Below are 14965 nucleotides of genomic sequence, written 5' to 3'. Positions count from 1 at the left end.
TAGTCTTGTTTATACTTGCTGCTGACATGCATTGTTTGTTCTGATCTTGTCCACATTCTGATTGTGCCCACGTTTTCAGAAGTATGGTATTAAAATGTGTCTCATATCCAGCCACTGTCTACATTGCCATCAGATTTCCTGGTCCCTCCCTATATGCATATATATTTTTTTTACAGCTATTCTGTCAAAATAATATTGATTTTAAGACGCATATTGATGCCATAAGTCAACGGTGCCACCAGTCAATGATTTTAGAAGGCAGGATAATTATGATTGAAATAGTTTCAGTGTCCATATCCGTCTACACTTGTAAGATATCCAGACACAATGCATGCCTGAGTCCCCCGGAGGTGGTCAGGAAGATGTGATCACAATCGGATCACAATGTGTCTTTAACCGTCTACACCTGTCTGAAAATTTGGGCACAATCAGAATGAGGACAACATTAGGACAACGGATGCAAGTTCAAATCAGGTATAAACGGGGCTTTAGTTGCTTCCACATAGCTCTGGCATCGGTATCAGACCTCTCTGTCAATGCAATACATCCCAACCTTTCTGTCATCTTCTTCTTCCTCAGATGGCCGATGCTGGTGGTCTTCCCCAACTCACCCAGGTAACACATTTCACACTTAACTGTGTTACGATTCAGATACACCACACAATATTTATCTAAACATTACATATACATTAAGTACAATATAATGTATCTTCTTATTGTCTGCTTACAGCCCAGCAAACTGACTGAGGCGTTCAAGTACTTCATCCAGGGGATGGGCTACAGTAAGTTCTCCTCCGTTTCTAATCTGTGGCAACGAGGAACTGCTGTGACCTATAGTGCTACTGTCTCTCTTTATCAATCTAATAATCCTCTCCCTCTCTCCACTCCTCTCTGTGTCCCCTCTCTTTTTCGTTATCTCCCACCTCTCTCTCTCTCTTATTCCCTCTCTCTCTTATTCCCTCTCTCTCTCTCTTACCCCCTCTCTCTCTCTCTTACCCCCTCTCTCTCTCTCTTACCCCCTCTCTCTCTCTTTTACCCCCTCTCTCTCTCTTTTACCCCCTCTCTCTCTCTTTTACCCCCTCTCTCTCTCTTTTACCCCCTCTCTCTCTCTTTTACCCCCTCTCTCTCTCTTTACCCCCTCTCTCTCTCTTTTACCCCCTCTCTCTCTCTTTTACCCCCCCTCTCTCTTTTACCCCCCTCTCTCTTTTACCCCCTCTCTCTCTTTTACCCCCTCTCTCTCTCTTTTACCCCCTCCCTCTCTCTTTTACCCCCTCCCTCTCCCACAGTGGCATCGTCCATTATGACGCGTCTGTCTCGTTCGCGCACCGCCTCACTGTCTTCCTCCTACTCCATGGACGGGGAGCGTCAGCGTTCTCGTACCCTGTCTCAGAGCTCTCAGGGCGGGCAGATGCCCCCCAGCCCCTCCCATACCATGGAGGTGTCCTGCTGAAGAGCGAGAGAGAGAGAGAGCGAGGGGAGGGGGGGAGAGAGAGATGGATGGAGAGCTAGAGGGATGGAGAGCTAGATGTATGGGTGGTGGGTGAGAGTGGAACGATAGCATTTGTCACTAACCCACTCCCACATCTCTTAAACCTGTCATTCCCCCAGACCAGCTAATAGAAAGAGACAGAGAGACAGAGGGAGAGATATGCAAAAGTAGATATAGTAAAAGTAGAGGGACAGAGGGAAAATTTAAGACCGTTAATAAAACACTGTCCTCCCACAATTCACCTCATTCTAAAACTGTCCTCTCACAATTCATCTCAACCTCACCTATTCATCTCTTTAGAGAGAAAGAGAGAGATCTTCACCAAGACAGCGAAGGATAGAGGGAATGGATAAATGAAAATAGGGAATGGAAGAAAGGGAGAATTTAGGAACAAGGGAATATAGAAAAAGGGTAGCAAGGAAAGGGCATTTTTGGGGTGTCGGCCAGTCCTCTCTCCCTCCCTCTATCGGAAAGTCTGTCAGCCAATAGAGCCCTTTAACCTATGGAGTGGGAAGGGTCTGTAGCGACCTCACCGTAGTGTTAACTAATAGTAATAATTATAATGAGAAATATGACTGATATTAATGCTATTAATAATTATACTGACAATGATGTAATAGTAACGTTATAACAATTTTTCTCTTTAATTTTAAAGTTTGAAATATTATGAAATAGAAGAAAAGACGTTAGCAGAAATACTTATAATGAAAATGTGTGTGTGTCAACTCCTTTAATCAATTTGTTATGATTTTTTGTATTGTTGCTTTTTGTAACCTGCCTCAGTGAAGGGGTGAGGCTTCTCATTGGTCATGTGAACCTTAACCATAGCAACAGCCAATGAAAGTCTACTTCCGCCTCGCTGTTGCCGGGTAGATCATGTCTTCCATTAGTCCTGTTCAAGTGACACATTTTTGTTCCCATGAGGGGATTGCGGTGGGCGGGTAAGGGGGGTGTGGTTGTTTGACTGTGTGGAGCATCTGCATGCCTGATCTGATTTCAGGCAATGTGAATATAGACGGAATGTTTCCTTTTCTTTTGTATGCAAATATGGGTTTGTTGGTGTGTGTGTGTGTGCACATGTGTGTTTGTTATTAAGCTTTTGGGAAAAGATTAGCAGATGACGATGATGAGGATGGATGAAGAAGAGTGACATTGTTAGTGAGTTAACTCCTACACTAGTAAATCAGTAACAAGTGCTTCCAATGCTGCTGGCAGTCCCAGACTCGACCAGCAAGGGTTACTGTGTTTGTCCAATAGTCATTATGACGACATACATACATGTACCTGCATGCTATGGAGTGAAGTTTCCCTCTAGCTACAGATCTAGGATACGCTTCCCCTCCACCAATCCTAACCTTAACCATTAGTGAAGAAAATGCTGAACTGACCCAAGATCATCATCTGTGGGACAACTTCCCCCTATTTTAGCCTGCATATACCTCACTACTAACATACTTTAGTCTTCATCAAAGAGATAAGATAGCAAATTCCTTGTTGAACAAGCACACTGTACATGTTGTGTGATAGCTAGATGTAGGCATTGCATAGCCCTATAGTGATGCACTCACCAATCATGACTGACAGCTCAGAGCACCAATACCGAGTCTATGACTTTGACTGACAGCGCAGCGAACCAATACCATGTCTGTCTGTTTAACTGTCAGCTGAGAGAACCAATAGCATGTCTCTCTGAAGTCAGGAGGTATGTGAAGTGGACAGTACTGGACTTGAGCATAGAGGTATCCGTACAGAGTAGGGAGTGTGAAATAAGGCATTATTGTGTGGCTCTTTGTGTGTTCCAGGGTGTTTGTGCGCGTTTGTGACTGTGTTTATGTGCCGTGCAAGTGTGTGTGCATTTGAAAGCTCTCATACCTTCTAAGCACAATTTAAGAGATTAGATGAGGAAAGGATAGAACCCATCCCCTCCCATTGGACCTTATAAATCAACAATGAACCAGCCCCTACACTGCCAACTCCCTAACCCTTACGCTACACCCTAGACCTAGAGAATGACTGTCCACACTCATCAAGTCATACCTTAGGAACCCTTCTCTGTACGGATCTCAGAACAATTAGAAGTGCTGTAGACTTGTCATATACTCAAAGTCAAAGCTAAAAACAGTTTTATATGATTGTTTTATAGGATTGTAATACACTTTCAGTGAAAACTGAATGTTAAATTGTCAATGTGATCTGCATATAGTAAAAGGTCATAGAATAAAGGTACATCCATGTGAAGCCTAACACTGCCCTGATCCTAACCAATGGACTGAACACACTGTTATTTGACCCAATTACAGAAAACACTTGGAGAGCTGTGTGTGTGTTTTCGAGTGTGTGAATGTGTGTGTGTGCAATGTGTGTGTTTGGTTTCCGTAGTTCCGTGCAATCATTAATATGGCTTATATAACGTTTTAAAAGTGTTACATTACTTTCAATTTGAGAAACCTGTTTGCTCGATTCTCTTCAGAGTTCCGCCCCCTTCCTCTCTTTTTATAGTAGTCTGGCTGGATGGTTGTTGATGGAGATACTGAGGATAGGTCGGTTAAGGGTATTTTGATGATGGTGATGATGATGTTCCTAGATAATAATTGGAACATTATGTTAATGATATTTAGGCTCCTCCCAGTCTTGCATTGAGAATCAACCAATCTGGAATGGGAGCCTCGACTAACAAAGGGGAAATGGGTGGAGCCTAATAGTTTACCAATAAAGGGAAAGGGGGGGGGGCCTTACTGTTTGAGTTGAGTGGGCTGGGCTGTGTGAATGTACGCTTGTCCATTTCTTCTTTTTGTTTTTACTCTCGTTTTTCCTTCAATCATACTCTTTAATTTTCCTATTTTGTTGTTGACCATTTAGTTGTATTAAGTGAAGTGTTAGTTTACCGCCTCAGTGTGCTCACAAGTTAGACAAGCCTGTTCGTTCTTGTGTAACTTTTTTAGCAACAGCACTAAACAAAAGGGAGAATAATATAAATGATTTTAAAACAAACAGAACACAATCAAATTTACTTGTGTGGCTAAGTTGTCTGTGTAATAAAATAAACAACCTAAAACATTAATGAGTAGTAATAAAAGGCAAGAAGAAATCTTGACTGTTCTTTTCTTTATTAGTCCAATTTGTGATATTCAAAATGACATTGGAGTGAGTTTACATCAGAGAGGAGATTGGGAATTGCTTGTACAAACGTGTATATGACTGTCTATAAGCTATGTTTTTGTTTGAGAACGGCTTCAACCAATCAGGCGTCTTCTGCTGTACTTATCCATATACTTGTTATTTTGCCGTGGTTCACCACGTTGCTAACCGACACAACCCACCACACGCTGCATTTTCCTACAGAGAACAGTAGTACTTCCTGGCATAGCAAGAGAAACCCAACTACTCTCTCTGTAAAACCGGTTATCAGTGGCGGTCCTAGAAGAAAAAGAAACACACACCTATTTAGGCGAGGTGCTGGCTAGCGGAGTAGAAAACATGAAAATAAAGGAGAGCCGCACACTCTAGGAGCTCAGATGCAAAAATGTAACCTAAACTCGTACATCGCCTTGGTCCGTACAATTGCCCTTATTTTAGCGCCCCCAAAAGTAATACTTCCAGACCAACTGTAATGTCAATACCATTGTAAAGCAGTTTCTCCTATTTGAAGGTTTGTCGAATTTGAATCGGGTTTTTAGGGCGGTACTAAAGTGATCTTAGAAGTAAAACAGGCTTTGAGAATGATGACGCAAAAAATGACAAGGTATCCTCCCCCTTACCCCCGTCACTGTCCATTTCTTGTTCTTAAACGATGAGTGAAGTGCTAAACTAGTGGAGAGAGATTGTAAGACAGAAATAGTAGCTTTATGCGTGCTGTACGTTAGGACATGACACGCCACGATGTAACGTAGGGTCCGTTTTTTTTCAACTTTTCTCCAATACTATAGAGCCATCACCATGTCGATCAACGCTTGAATAGAAGTTCACACCCCCCGATTTTGAAGTCACTACAGTCCCATTTGTTTTCGGTTATGCACATTTGTACGGAATGGGGGGAGTTTATGTTAATATCACACGTTTCGACAGACGTGCTGTCTTCATCAGGGTCTAATCACAAATACTGCGGGATGACTCGTTTATATAGTGTCAAAAGACACACAGGTGTCTAATCATGGCCAAGTATGGCCTAATATCATTGGTTAATTCTCAAATATTAAAATGGCATACAAAGAACAGCATAAAAAAAACAAATGGTTAGCATACGAGCATAGGTTCATTTTAGACTACACAAGCTTACAAACAATTACAATGGCAAAGTCACAATAATCACAAGGATGGCTTCAGATCAAAGTCTACGTTGAGACCGAAGGGAACAAGGTTCTTTAAATTAAAGATCCAGGCAGCCTCTCGTTTTAACAATAGTTATCAAGGTCACCCCCTATCCTAGGGAGGGTGACCTGTTCGATGCCAATATAACGCAGAGACGAAATCGAGTGGTTTGCTTCCAAGACGTGGGCCGCAACTGGGTAAGTCAAGTTTTTGCACCTAATCGTGTTACGATGCTCTGAGATACGTACTTTTAATTCACGCTTTGTTTTACCCACGTCATTTATACCACAAGAACAAGTTATAAGATAAATAACTGCCTGATTACGTGCTCCACTGACACCTTTTATTGGGATCGATTTCCCTGTTTATGGGTGTTTGAAGGATCTACATTTATAAGTGCCATTGCATTGAGCACAGCCATTACACTTGTAATTTCCATCCAGTAGGGGCGCAAATAGACGTTGTTCAGAAATACCTTGGTGGAAAATCAGAGTGTATTAATTGGTCTCTGAGATTTCTGCCCCGCGAGAATACGACCAAGGGAAGGTCCGAAAACACATTACCGAGACTCATCGGATTTTAGATTGTGCCAATGTTCAGTGGCGGTTCTAGCTTGTATGTCTCCCTGGGCCAAAAAGCACCAGTCAAATCAAATCACATTTTATTGGTCACATACACATAGCGAAATGCATGTGCTTCTAGTTCCGACAGCGCAGGAATATCTAACAAGTAATCTAACAATTTAACAACAACAATCTTATATATTCACACACAAGTGTAAAGGATGAATAAGAATATGTACATATGTGGATGAGTGATGGATGTGTGGCATAGGCAATATGCAGTAGATAGTATAGAGAACAGTATATACATATGAGATGAGTAATCTAGGGTATGTAATCATTATATAAAGTGGCATCGTTTAAAGTGACTAGTGATATATTTATTACATTCGATTATTAAAATGGCTAGAGATTTGAGTCAGTTTGTTGGCAGCAGCCACTCAATGTTAGTAATGGCTGTTTAACAGTCTGATGGCCTTAAGATAGAAGGTGTTTTTCAGTCTCTCGGTCCCTGCTTTGATGCACCTGTACTGACCTCGCCTTCTGGATGATAGCGGGGTGAACAGGCAGTGGCTCGGGTGGTTGTTGTCCTTGATGATCTTTATGGCCTTCCTGTGACATCGGGTAATGTAGATGTCCTGGAGAGACCACACTACCCTCTGGAGAGCCTTACGGTTGTGGGCGGAGCTGTTGCTCTACCAGGCAGTAATACAGGATGCTCTCGATTGTGCATCTGTAAAAGTTTGGGAGTATTTTCGGTGACGAGTCAAATTTCTTTAGCCTCCTGAGGTTGCGCCTTCTTCACCACGCTGTCTGTGTGGGTGGACCATTTCAGTTTGTCTGTGATGTGTACGCCGAGGAACTTAAAACTTTCCACCTTCTCCACTACTGTCCCGTCGATGTGGATAGGGGGGGTGCTCCATCTGCTGTTTCCTGAAGTCTACGATCATCTCCTTTGTTTTGTTGACGTGGAGTGTGAGGTTATTTTCCTGACACCACACTCCGAGGGCCCTCACCTCATCCCTGTAGGCCGTCTCGTCAATGTTGCTAATCAAGCCTACCACTAGTGTCGTCTGCAAACTTGATAATTGAGTTGGAAGCATGCATGGCCACACAGTCATGGGTGAACAGGGAGTACAGGAGGGGGCTGAGCACGCACCCTTGTGGGGCCCCAGTGTTGAGGATCAGCGTGGTGGAGATGTTCTTTCCTACCCTCACCACCTGGGGGCGACTCATCAGAAAGTTGAGGACCCAGTTTCACAGGGTGGGGTCGAGTCCCAGGATCTCGAGCTTAATGACGAGTTTGGAGGGTATATGGTGTTAAATGCTGAGCTGTCGTCAATGAACAGCATTCATACATAAGTATTCCTCTTGTCCAGATGGGATAGGGCAGTGTGCAATGTGATTGCGATTGTGTCGTCTGTGGACCTGTTGAGGCTGTAAGCATATTGGAGTGAGTCTAGGGTGTCAGGTAGGGTGGAGGTGATATGATCCATGACTGGTCTCTCAAAGCACTTCATGATTCCAGAAGTGAGTGCCACGTGGCTATAGTCGTTTAGCTCAGTTACTTTAGCTTTCTTGGGGACAGGAATAATGGTTTCCCTCTTGAAGCATGTGGGCACAGCAGACTGGGATAGGGATTGGTTGAATATGTCCGTAAACACACCACCCAGCTGGTCTGCGCAAGCTCTGAGGACGCAGCTAGGGATGCCGTCTGGCTAGGGATATACACGGCTGTGATTATAATCGAAGATACTTTTTTTGGTAGATAATGCGGTCGGCATTTGATTGTAAGGAATTCTAGGTCAGGTGAACAAAAGGACTTGAGTTCCTGTATGTTGTTATGATCACACCACGAGTCGTTAATCATAAGGCATACACCTCCAATGTCAGGTTGGTGGATGTAGCTGGTGTATAAAGTCAGGTGCAGGAAAGCAGAGATGAGTTGAAACAACGCACTTTACTCAACAGCACAAAGTAAACAATTTACAAAGTGCAAACAGTATGGTTGGTAGCCTAGTGGTAAAAGTGTTGAACTACTAACCGGAAGGTTGCAAGATCGAATCCCCGAGCTGACAAGGTACAAATCTGTTGTTCTGCCCCTGACAATGCACTTCCTAGGCCGTCATTGAAAATAAGAATTTGTTCTTAACCGTTCTGGCGCAGGCGTTCCGCCAGCGTTCCCTCGACAACATCAGGTAAAATACAGAAATAGTCACAATAAAAATTCATAAAAAATACAAGTGTTATACGTCGGTTTAAAGATTAACTTCTTGTTTATCCAGCCCGCTTTGTCAGATTTCGAAAAGGCTTTACGGCGAAACATACCATGCGATTATCTGAAGACATCGCCCACATACAAAAACATGGAAAACATTTTCCAACCAAACAGATGCATCACGAAAGTCAGAAATAGCGATGAAATAAATCGCTTCCCTTTGAAGATCTTCATCTTATTAAAGTCCAAAAGGTAATTTACATAATGAATGGTCATTTTGTTCGATAAAGTCCTTCTTTATATCCCACAAATGTCAGTTTATTTGGTGCGTTTGATCCAGAAATACACCGGTTCCAACATGCCCAACATGCCTACAAAGGATCTAATAAGTTACCTGTAAACTTGGTCCAAACATTTCAAACAACGTTTCTTATCCAACCTCAGGTACCCTAAAATGTAAATAATCGATCAAATTTAAGACGGAATAAACTCTTTGCAATACCGGAGAAAAACAACACGGAGAGTGCTCTCATTCATGCGCACCAAAAGACTAGAGTCCTCCTGAGTGACTGTTAGAAAGAATATGACTACTTCATTAAAAAAACATTGAACAATTTCTAAAGACTGTTGACATCTAGTGGAAGACATAGGAACTGCAATCTGGGTCCTAATAATTCCGCTTCCCCATAGAAAAGCATTGGAAAATCCAATGACCTCAAAAAGAACTGGATGGATTGTCCTCGGGTTTCGCCTGCTAAATCAGTTCTGTTATACTCACAGACATTATTTTAACGGTTTTAGAAACTTTAGAGTGTTTTCTATCCAATACTACCGTGCATATGTATATCTAGCTTCTGGGCCTGAGTAACTTCCAAATACTGCCCCCTATTAACTGACTTGCCTTGTTAATAACGGTAAATAGTATAATTTAATTTCCAGGCACTTGACAATGCAGAATATATAGACCTATAATTAACAATACATATCTGTAGAAATGTTTTAAAACCGGGTAACTTTCCCCAAATTCCCAGATATTCCAGAACTCCTGGTTGGAAGATTCTACATTTCCTGTTTATTCCTGCTTATTCTAACAATACATGAAACCTTTAGAGACCAAGAATACATACAATAATTGACTCAGGTTTGTTCATAAGACATTCATAACATTCTTATAGGCACTATAGAAATACTTATTGTATTTTTGGTCACTTTTCAAGATAGAGCGTTTGTTGTTTTCATAATTCTTCTACTCTGCCGGTGAGCGTACACCTGTAAAAAGAAAACCCCCACTACAACTGCCACTACTACAACCTCCATCTCTCCTACTACAACCTCCATCTTTTCTACCAGAATCTCCATCTCACCTACTACAACCTCCATCTCTCCTACTACAACCTCCATCTCTCCTACTACAACCTCCATCTCTCCTACTACAACCTCCATCTCTCCTACTACCATCTCCATCTCTCCTACTACAACCTCCATCTCTCCTACTACAACCTCCATCTCTCCTACTACAACCTCCATCTCTCCTACTACAACCTCCATCTCTCCTACTACAACCTCCACCTCTCCTACTACAACCTCCACCTCTCCTACTACAACCTCCACCTCTCCTACTACAACCTCCACCTCTCCTACTACAACCTCCACCTCTCCTACTACAACCTCTACTACTACCACCTCCATCTCTCCTACTACCACCTCCATCTCTCCTACTACCATCTCCATCTCTCCTACTACCATCTCCATCTCTCCTACTACCATCTCCATCTCTCCTACTACCATCTCCATCTCTCCTACTACCATCTCCATCTCTCCTACTACAACCTCCATCTCTCCTACTACAAGAGAGATTACAACTTTGGGTATGAAATTACTTCTACACAGAATTTGAACATAAATTATTTCAACAACCACACCGTTTACCACCACTACAACAACAGTATGTCTATATCTATAGAAACAGTTACTACATTCATATCTGTAACTACAGCAACAAGTACAAACACCATCTCTCCATTTTCAACCACGTCTGATGAGACAACCACCACAGAGGATACAGCTGCATACGTAAATGCAACGGCCAACTCAAGAGTTACAACTTCCCATGTTGTGACACCCATATCAACAGCTACAACAAGAGCAACAACTGAATCTAGTGTAACAACCACAGCTGTCACTATGGCAACAACAAACACTATTCCTCTAAAAACATTCAAAACTGGTCATTTATTTACATGGTCAGTTTATACTACGATCAAGACTGCATCTACTGGTAGGAGTACCACTTTATCAACTACCCAACGTCTCAAAGAAAACAGCTTTAACTAGTACTATAATGATGGAGCAGAGATGAGATGTCAACTTCACAGGCAATACTCAACTCCTCCAGTCTCCAAGAATCTCAACCTACTCTCACTGGTGAGTGGTTGTTGACAGTTTGAGTGCATTTTTTTTAAGAACTCACTTATAAATTCTCTCTCTGTCTCTCTCTCACACACTATCTCCCTCTCTGCTTTTGGGATAAACCATAGTATATTGTGAACTACATTGTGACCAACATTTGGCAGCGAAGGAAAAGCACACTTCTCCATTGGAAACAAAACTAAACGTAGCCTATATATTCACACTCAGATACAAAGGAGGACATTTCCTCTAATGCCTGTACATTTATTTTGTTTCAGGCATTGTAATTAACCTGATAGTATTTAAACAATTTCCAAAGTCAGGGGATGGATAGATTTGAATGATGTAATGATGTAAAGAAAACTGTGGTCAGGTTTCACATTATAATCAATATACCAAAGTAGAGTGTGACCTGGCACAAATAACTTTAGGACAGTGACACACGCACACCCATTCACAGACACACATATACACACACACATAGGATATGAATATGCATATATACATACTGTTCATATAAACTCCTGTCTAAACATACTCAGCTGAATTACTGCAGGTCTGGTGGTAGTAGAACATCCAGAGGTGATGATGGTTGAGGGTTGTCTGAGAGAAACTGAACTCTACTGTGTGGGAAAGAATTAACCTAATAGTCAAATCTGAATAATTGTGTGTAAAAAAGTGTGTCCAATAGGGTGGTGTGTTCACTATTATACAACCGGTGGGTCTAATCCTGAATACTGATTGGTTAAAACCGCATTCCACAAGTTACCACTGGCTAAATCTATGATGTTAAATTGTCTATTAACCCTGTTCCATCTAACTGTACTGTCTCATCAGCCCAGCAAGGCAATTTATAACTTTTTGATTTCCACTATAAAAAGCATCTAGACATTATCTCACTTTTTTTTTAGACTAACATTTAGTTTTCAACAGCGGAGATTTGCAATAACCTTGCTGTCTGTCTCTCCGACATCTGCAACATTGTTTCAATTTTCAAATTTGATCTCCAGCTGTCCCATAGTAATGAACATGTCAGGAGTCGGGATGAGATAGACAGGTAGGCAGCTTTTCTCAGCCAGTCAAAATCATGAATAGTAAAGAACTATCAATAAAAAAACAGGTGAAACGAAACGAAGTGCAGCTAGTTAGCAGTATTTCCAGTTTCAGTTTGAAGAGATTGTGTTAGCTGTGTTGTTGGCTGGCTCAGTGTCCTGACGAGAGAGCACATTTTCTATGCCAGGTGAAATTGCGCATCATTAGCTCATTGTTATGTCCAATTAAATGTCACTAGAAAACAGCTTAAACAAATACAAATTCATGCCAACAGTAAAGCATCCTGAGACCATTCATGTGTGGGGTTGCTTTTCAGCCAAGGGAGTGGGCTCACTCACAATAATGCCTAAAAGCACAGCAATGAAAAAAGAATGGTACCAACACATCCTCCGACAGCAACTTCTCCTAACCATCCAGGAACAGTTTGGTGACGAACAATACCTTTTCCAGCATGATGGAGCACCTTGCCATGAGGTAAAAGTGATAACTAAGTGTTTCGGGGAACAAAACATCGATATTTTGGGTCCATGGCCAGGAAACTCCCAGACCTTAATCCTATTAAGAACTCAATCCTCAAGAGGCGGGTGGACAAACAAAACCCCTCAAATTCTGACAAACTCCAAGCATTGATTATGCAGGAATGGGCTTCCATCAGTCAGGATGTGGCCCAGAAGTTAATTGACAGCATGCAAGGGCGGATTGCGGAGGTCTTGAAAAAGAAGGGACAACACTGCAAATATTGACACTTTGCATCAACTACATGTAATTGTCAATAAAAGCCTTTGACACTTATGAAATGCTTTATACTTCAGTATTCCTTAGTAACATCTGACAAAAATATCTAAACACACTGAAGCAGCAAACTTTGTGGAAATTAATATTTGTGTCATTCTCAAAACTTTTAGCCACGACTGTATATAGTGTACATTTACGTGTGGAGTGTTAAATCGAATCAACCAGTTTTGTACTTTTTGTGCATTTTTAGTCGTTACAGGTGTCTTGATGTAACACCAACCTTTCTGTGTAGTCATGTGTGACGCGCTTCAGCCAGGCTAGTCTTGATCTAGGCCCTGTGGTGCTATTGGAACAAGTCATAGTACATTCCAGCAAAAGAATCCTACAGCTATACCCTAATATCCCAAACCTTACCCTAATAAGGCTACAGTGTTACACATACTTCAAAGAGTGATGGAAATGTAAAATTGAAAGCAAGTATTTGTTAAACAAATATGAATTTATTTTATTTTTCTTTAGTTCAAGTTGACTGTACATATATTTTGTCAAAATAAATTCAGTTAAAAGTTCACTTGAAGTTCACTTGTCACTCAAACGTCATGTATATTTTACAAAAGTTAGTTCAAGCTGACTGTACATTTTGATGCACTTCAATATATTTAACAAAAATGTCAAATTAAAAGTTACCTTGAAATGTGTCACTCATATGACATCACGTACAGTACATTTTACAAAATAGATTTTTTTTAAACATTAATATGCTGAATTATTTATACTATCCTTAGGGTAACATAATACACTGCATGATGGAGTGCTGATAAGCTGAGTAAACAAAAATCTAACTCAATTTCAGAATTTTCTTCAATTTCTATTCTGTTTAGTTATGGTTCTACGTTAAATGTATACATCATTTAGTCATTCTTCATAAAAATCCCATAACAGAAAATATTCAGACCCCCATTTTACGGAATTAGCAACTTTGAACGACTTAATACTTTTTTTATCTACTTTACAACGATTTTACTGAGTTCCAGTTCATATAAGGAAATAAGTCAATTTAAATCAATTCATTAGGCTAATCTATGGATTTTGGATGACTGGGCAGGGGCGCAGCCATGGGTGGGCCTGGGAGAGCATAGGCCCACTACTTGGGAGCCATTCAATTCTCTGGCAACAGCTCTGGTGGAAATTCCTTGAGAAATCTGTGGCATTGTGTTGTGTTACAAAACTGCACATTTTTGAGTTTCCTTTTATTGTACCTAGCACAAGGCGCACTTGTGTAATGATCATGTTATTTAATCAGCTTCCACAACTGCCAGGTTGATGGATTATTTTAGCAAAGGAGAAATGCTCACTAAAAGCTATTTAAACAAATCTGTGCACAGAATTTGAGCAAAATAAACTTATTGTGTGTATGGAACATTTCTGCGATCATGAAACATGGGACAAACACTTTACATGTTTTGCTTATATTTTTGTTCAGTGTAGTTTAGTAACAAGCACGTTCAGAAGAATGCAGCATTTTACTCGATCGGATATCGAGACAACAACCATATTAAGATCAAAACTAATTTCGCTGTTTGCATGCCAGGTGATGACATTCAATTGTTAACGACATGTGTTTGTGTCAAATCACAAATCGTTAAACTGTTGAATAATTCTAAATCCCTCTCCTGAAAACATGATTTCAGTTGAATACGAGAAGAACGGCAACTTTTATTACAAGAAGATCAAACTTCCTTGACTTGTGTTTAAATTTTTATTTCTTTCTCTGTCAGGATACGGAGTAGATTTTTGTTATTTTGTTGAACCTTTATTTAACTAGGCAAGTGAGTTAAGAACGCATTCTTATTTACAATGATGGCCTACCAAAAGGCAAAAGGCCTCCTGCAGGGACGGGGGCTGGGATTAAAAATAAAAATATAGGACAAAACACACATCATGACAAGAGAGACAACACAACATAAAGAGAGACCTAAGACAACAACAGCATGGCAGCAACACATGACAACAGCATGGCAGCAACACATGACAACAGCATGGCAGCAACACATGACAACAGCATGGCAGCAACACATGACAACAACATGGCAGCAACACATGACAACACATGGTAGCAACGCAACATGGCAGCAGCACAACATGGTACCAGCACAAAACAGGGTACAAATATTATTGGTCACAGACAAC

The 14965-nt window shown here is 41.0% G+C and overlaps 1 protein-coding gene across 3 annotated transcripts in view; it reads left to right on the top strand.

Annotated features, from left to right (window-relative positions):
• Positions 1–4578, top strand: part of LOC135510427 (protein NDRG2-like) — a 39589-nt gene extending 35011 nt beyond the window's left edge. For all 3 annotated transcript variants that reach the window (XM_064931334.1, XM_064931332.1, XM_064931333.1), the window contains exons 14-16: positions 580–615; positions 731–782; positions 1287–4578. In XM_064931334.1, the coding sequence (XP_064787406.1) occupies positions 580–615; positions 731–782; positions 1287–1450 (252 nt within the window). In that variant the 3' untranslated portion in view covers positions 1451–4578. The remainder of the gene's footprint in view (positions 1–579; positions 616–730; positions 783–1286) is intronic.
• The last annotated feature ends 10387 nt before the right edge of the window (positions 4579–14965 follow it).

Source organism: Oncorhynchus masou, chromosome 23 (genome assembly GCF_036934945.1).
Source record: "Oncorhynchus masou masou isolate Uvic2021 chromosome 23, UVic_Omas_1.1, whole genome shotgun sequence".
NCBI lineage: Eukaryota > Metazoa > Chordata > Actinopteri > Salmoniformes > Salmonidae > Oncorhynchus > Oncorhynchus masou.
The sequence above is the reverse complement of the archived record's forward strand: the minus strand, read 5'-3'. Positions and strand labels throughout refer to the sequence as shown.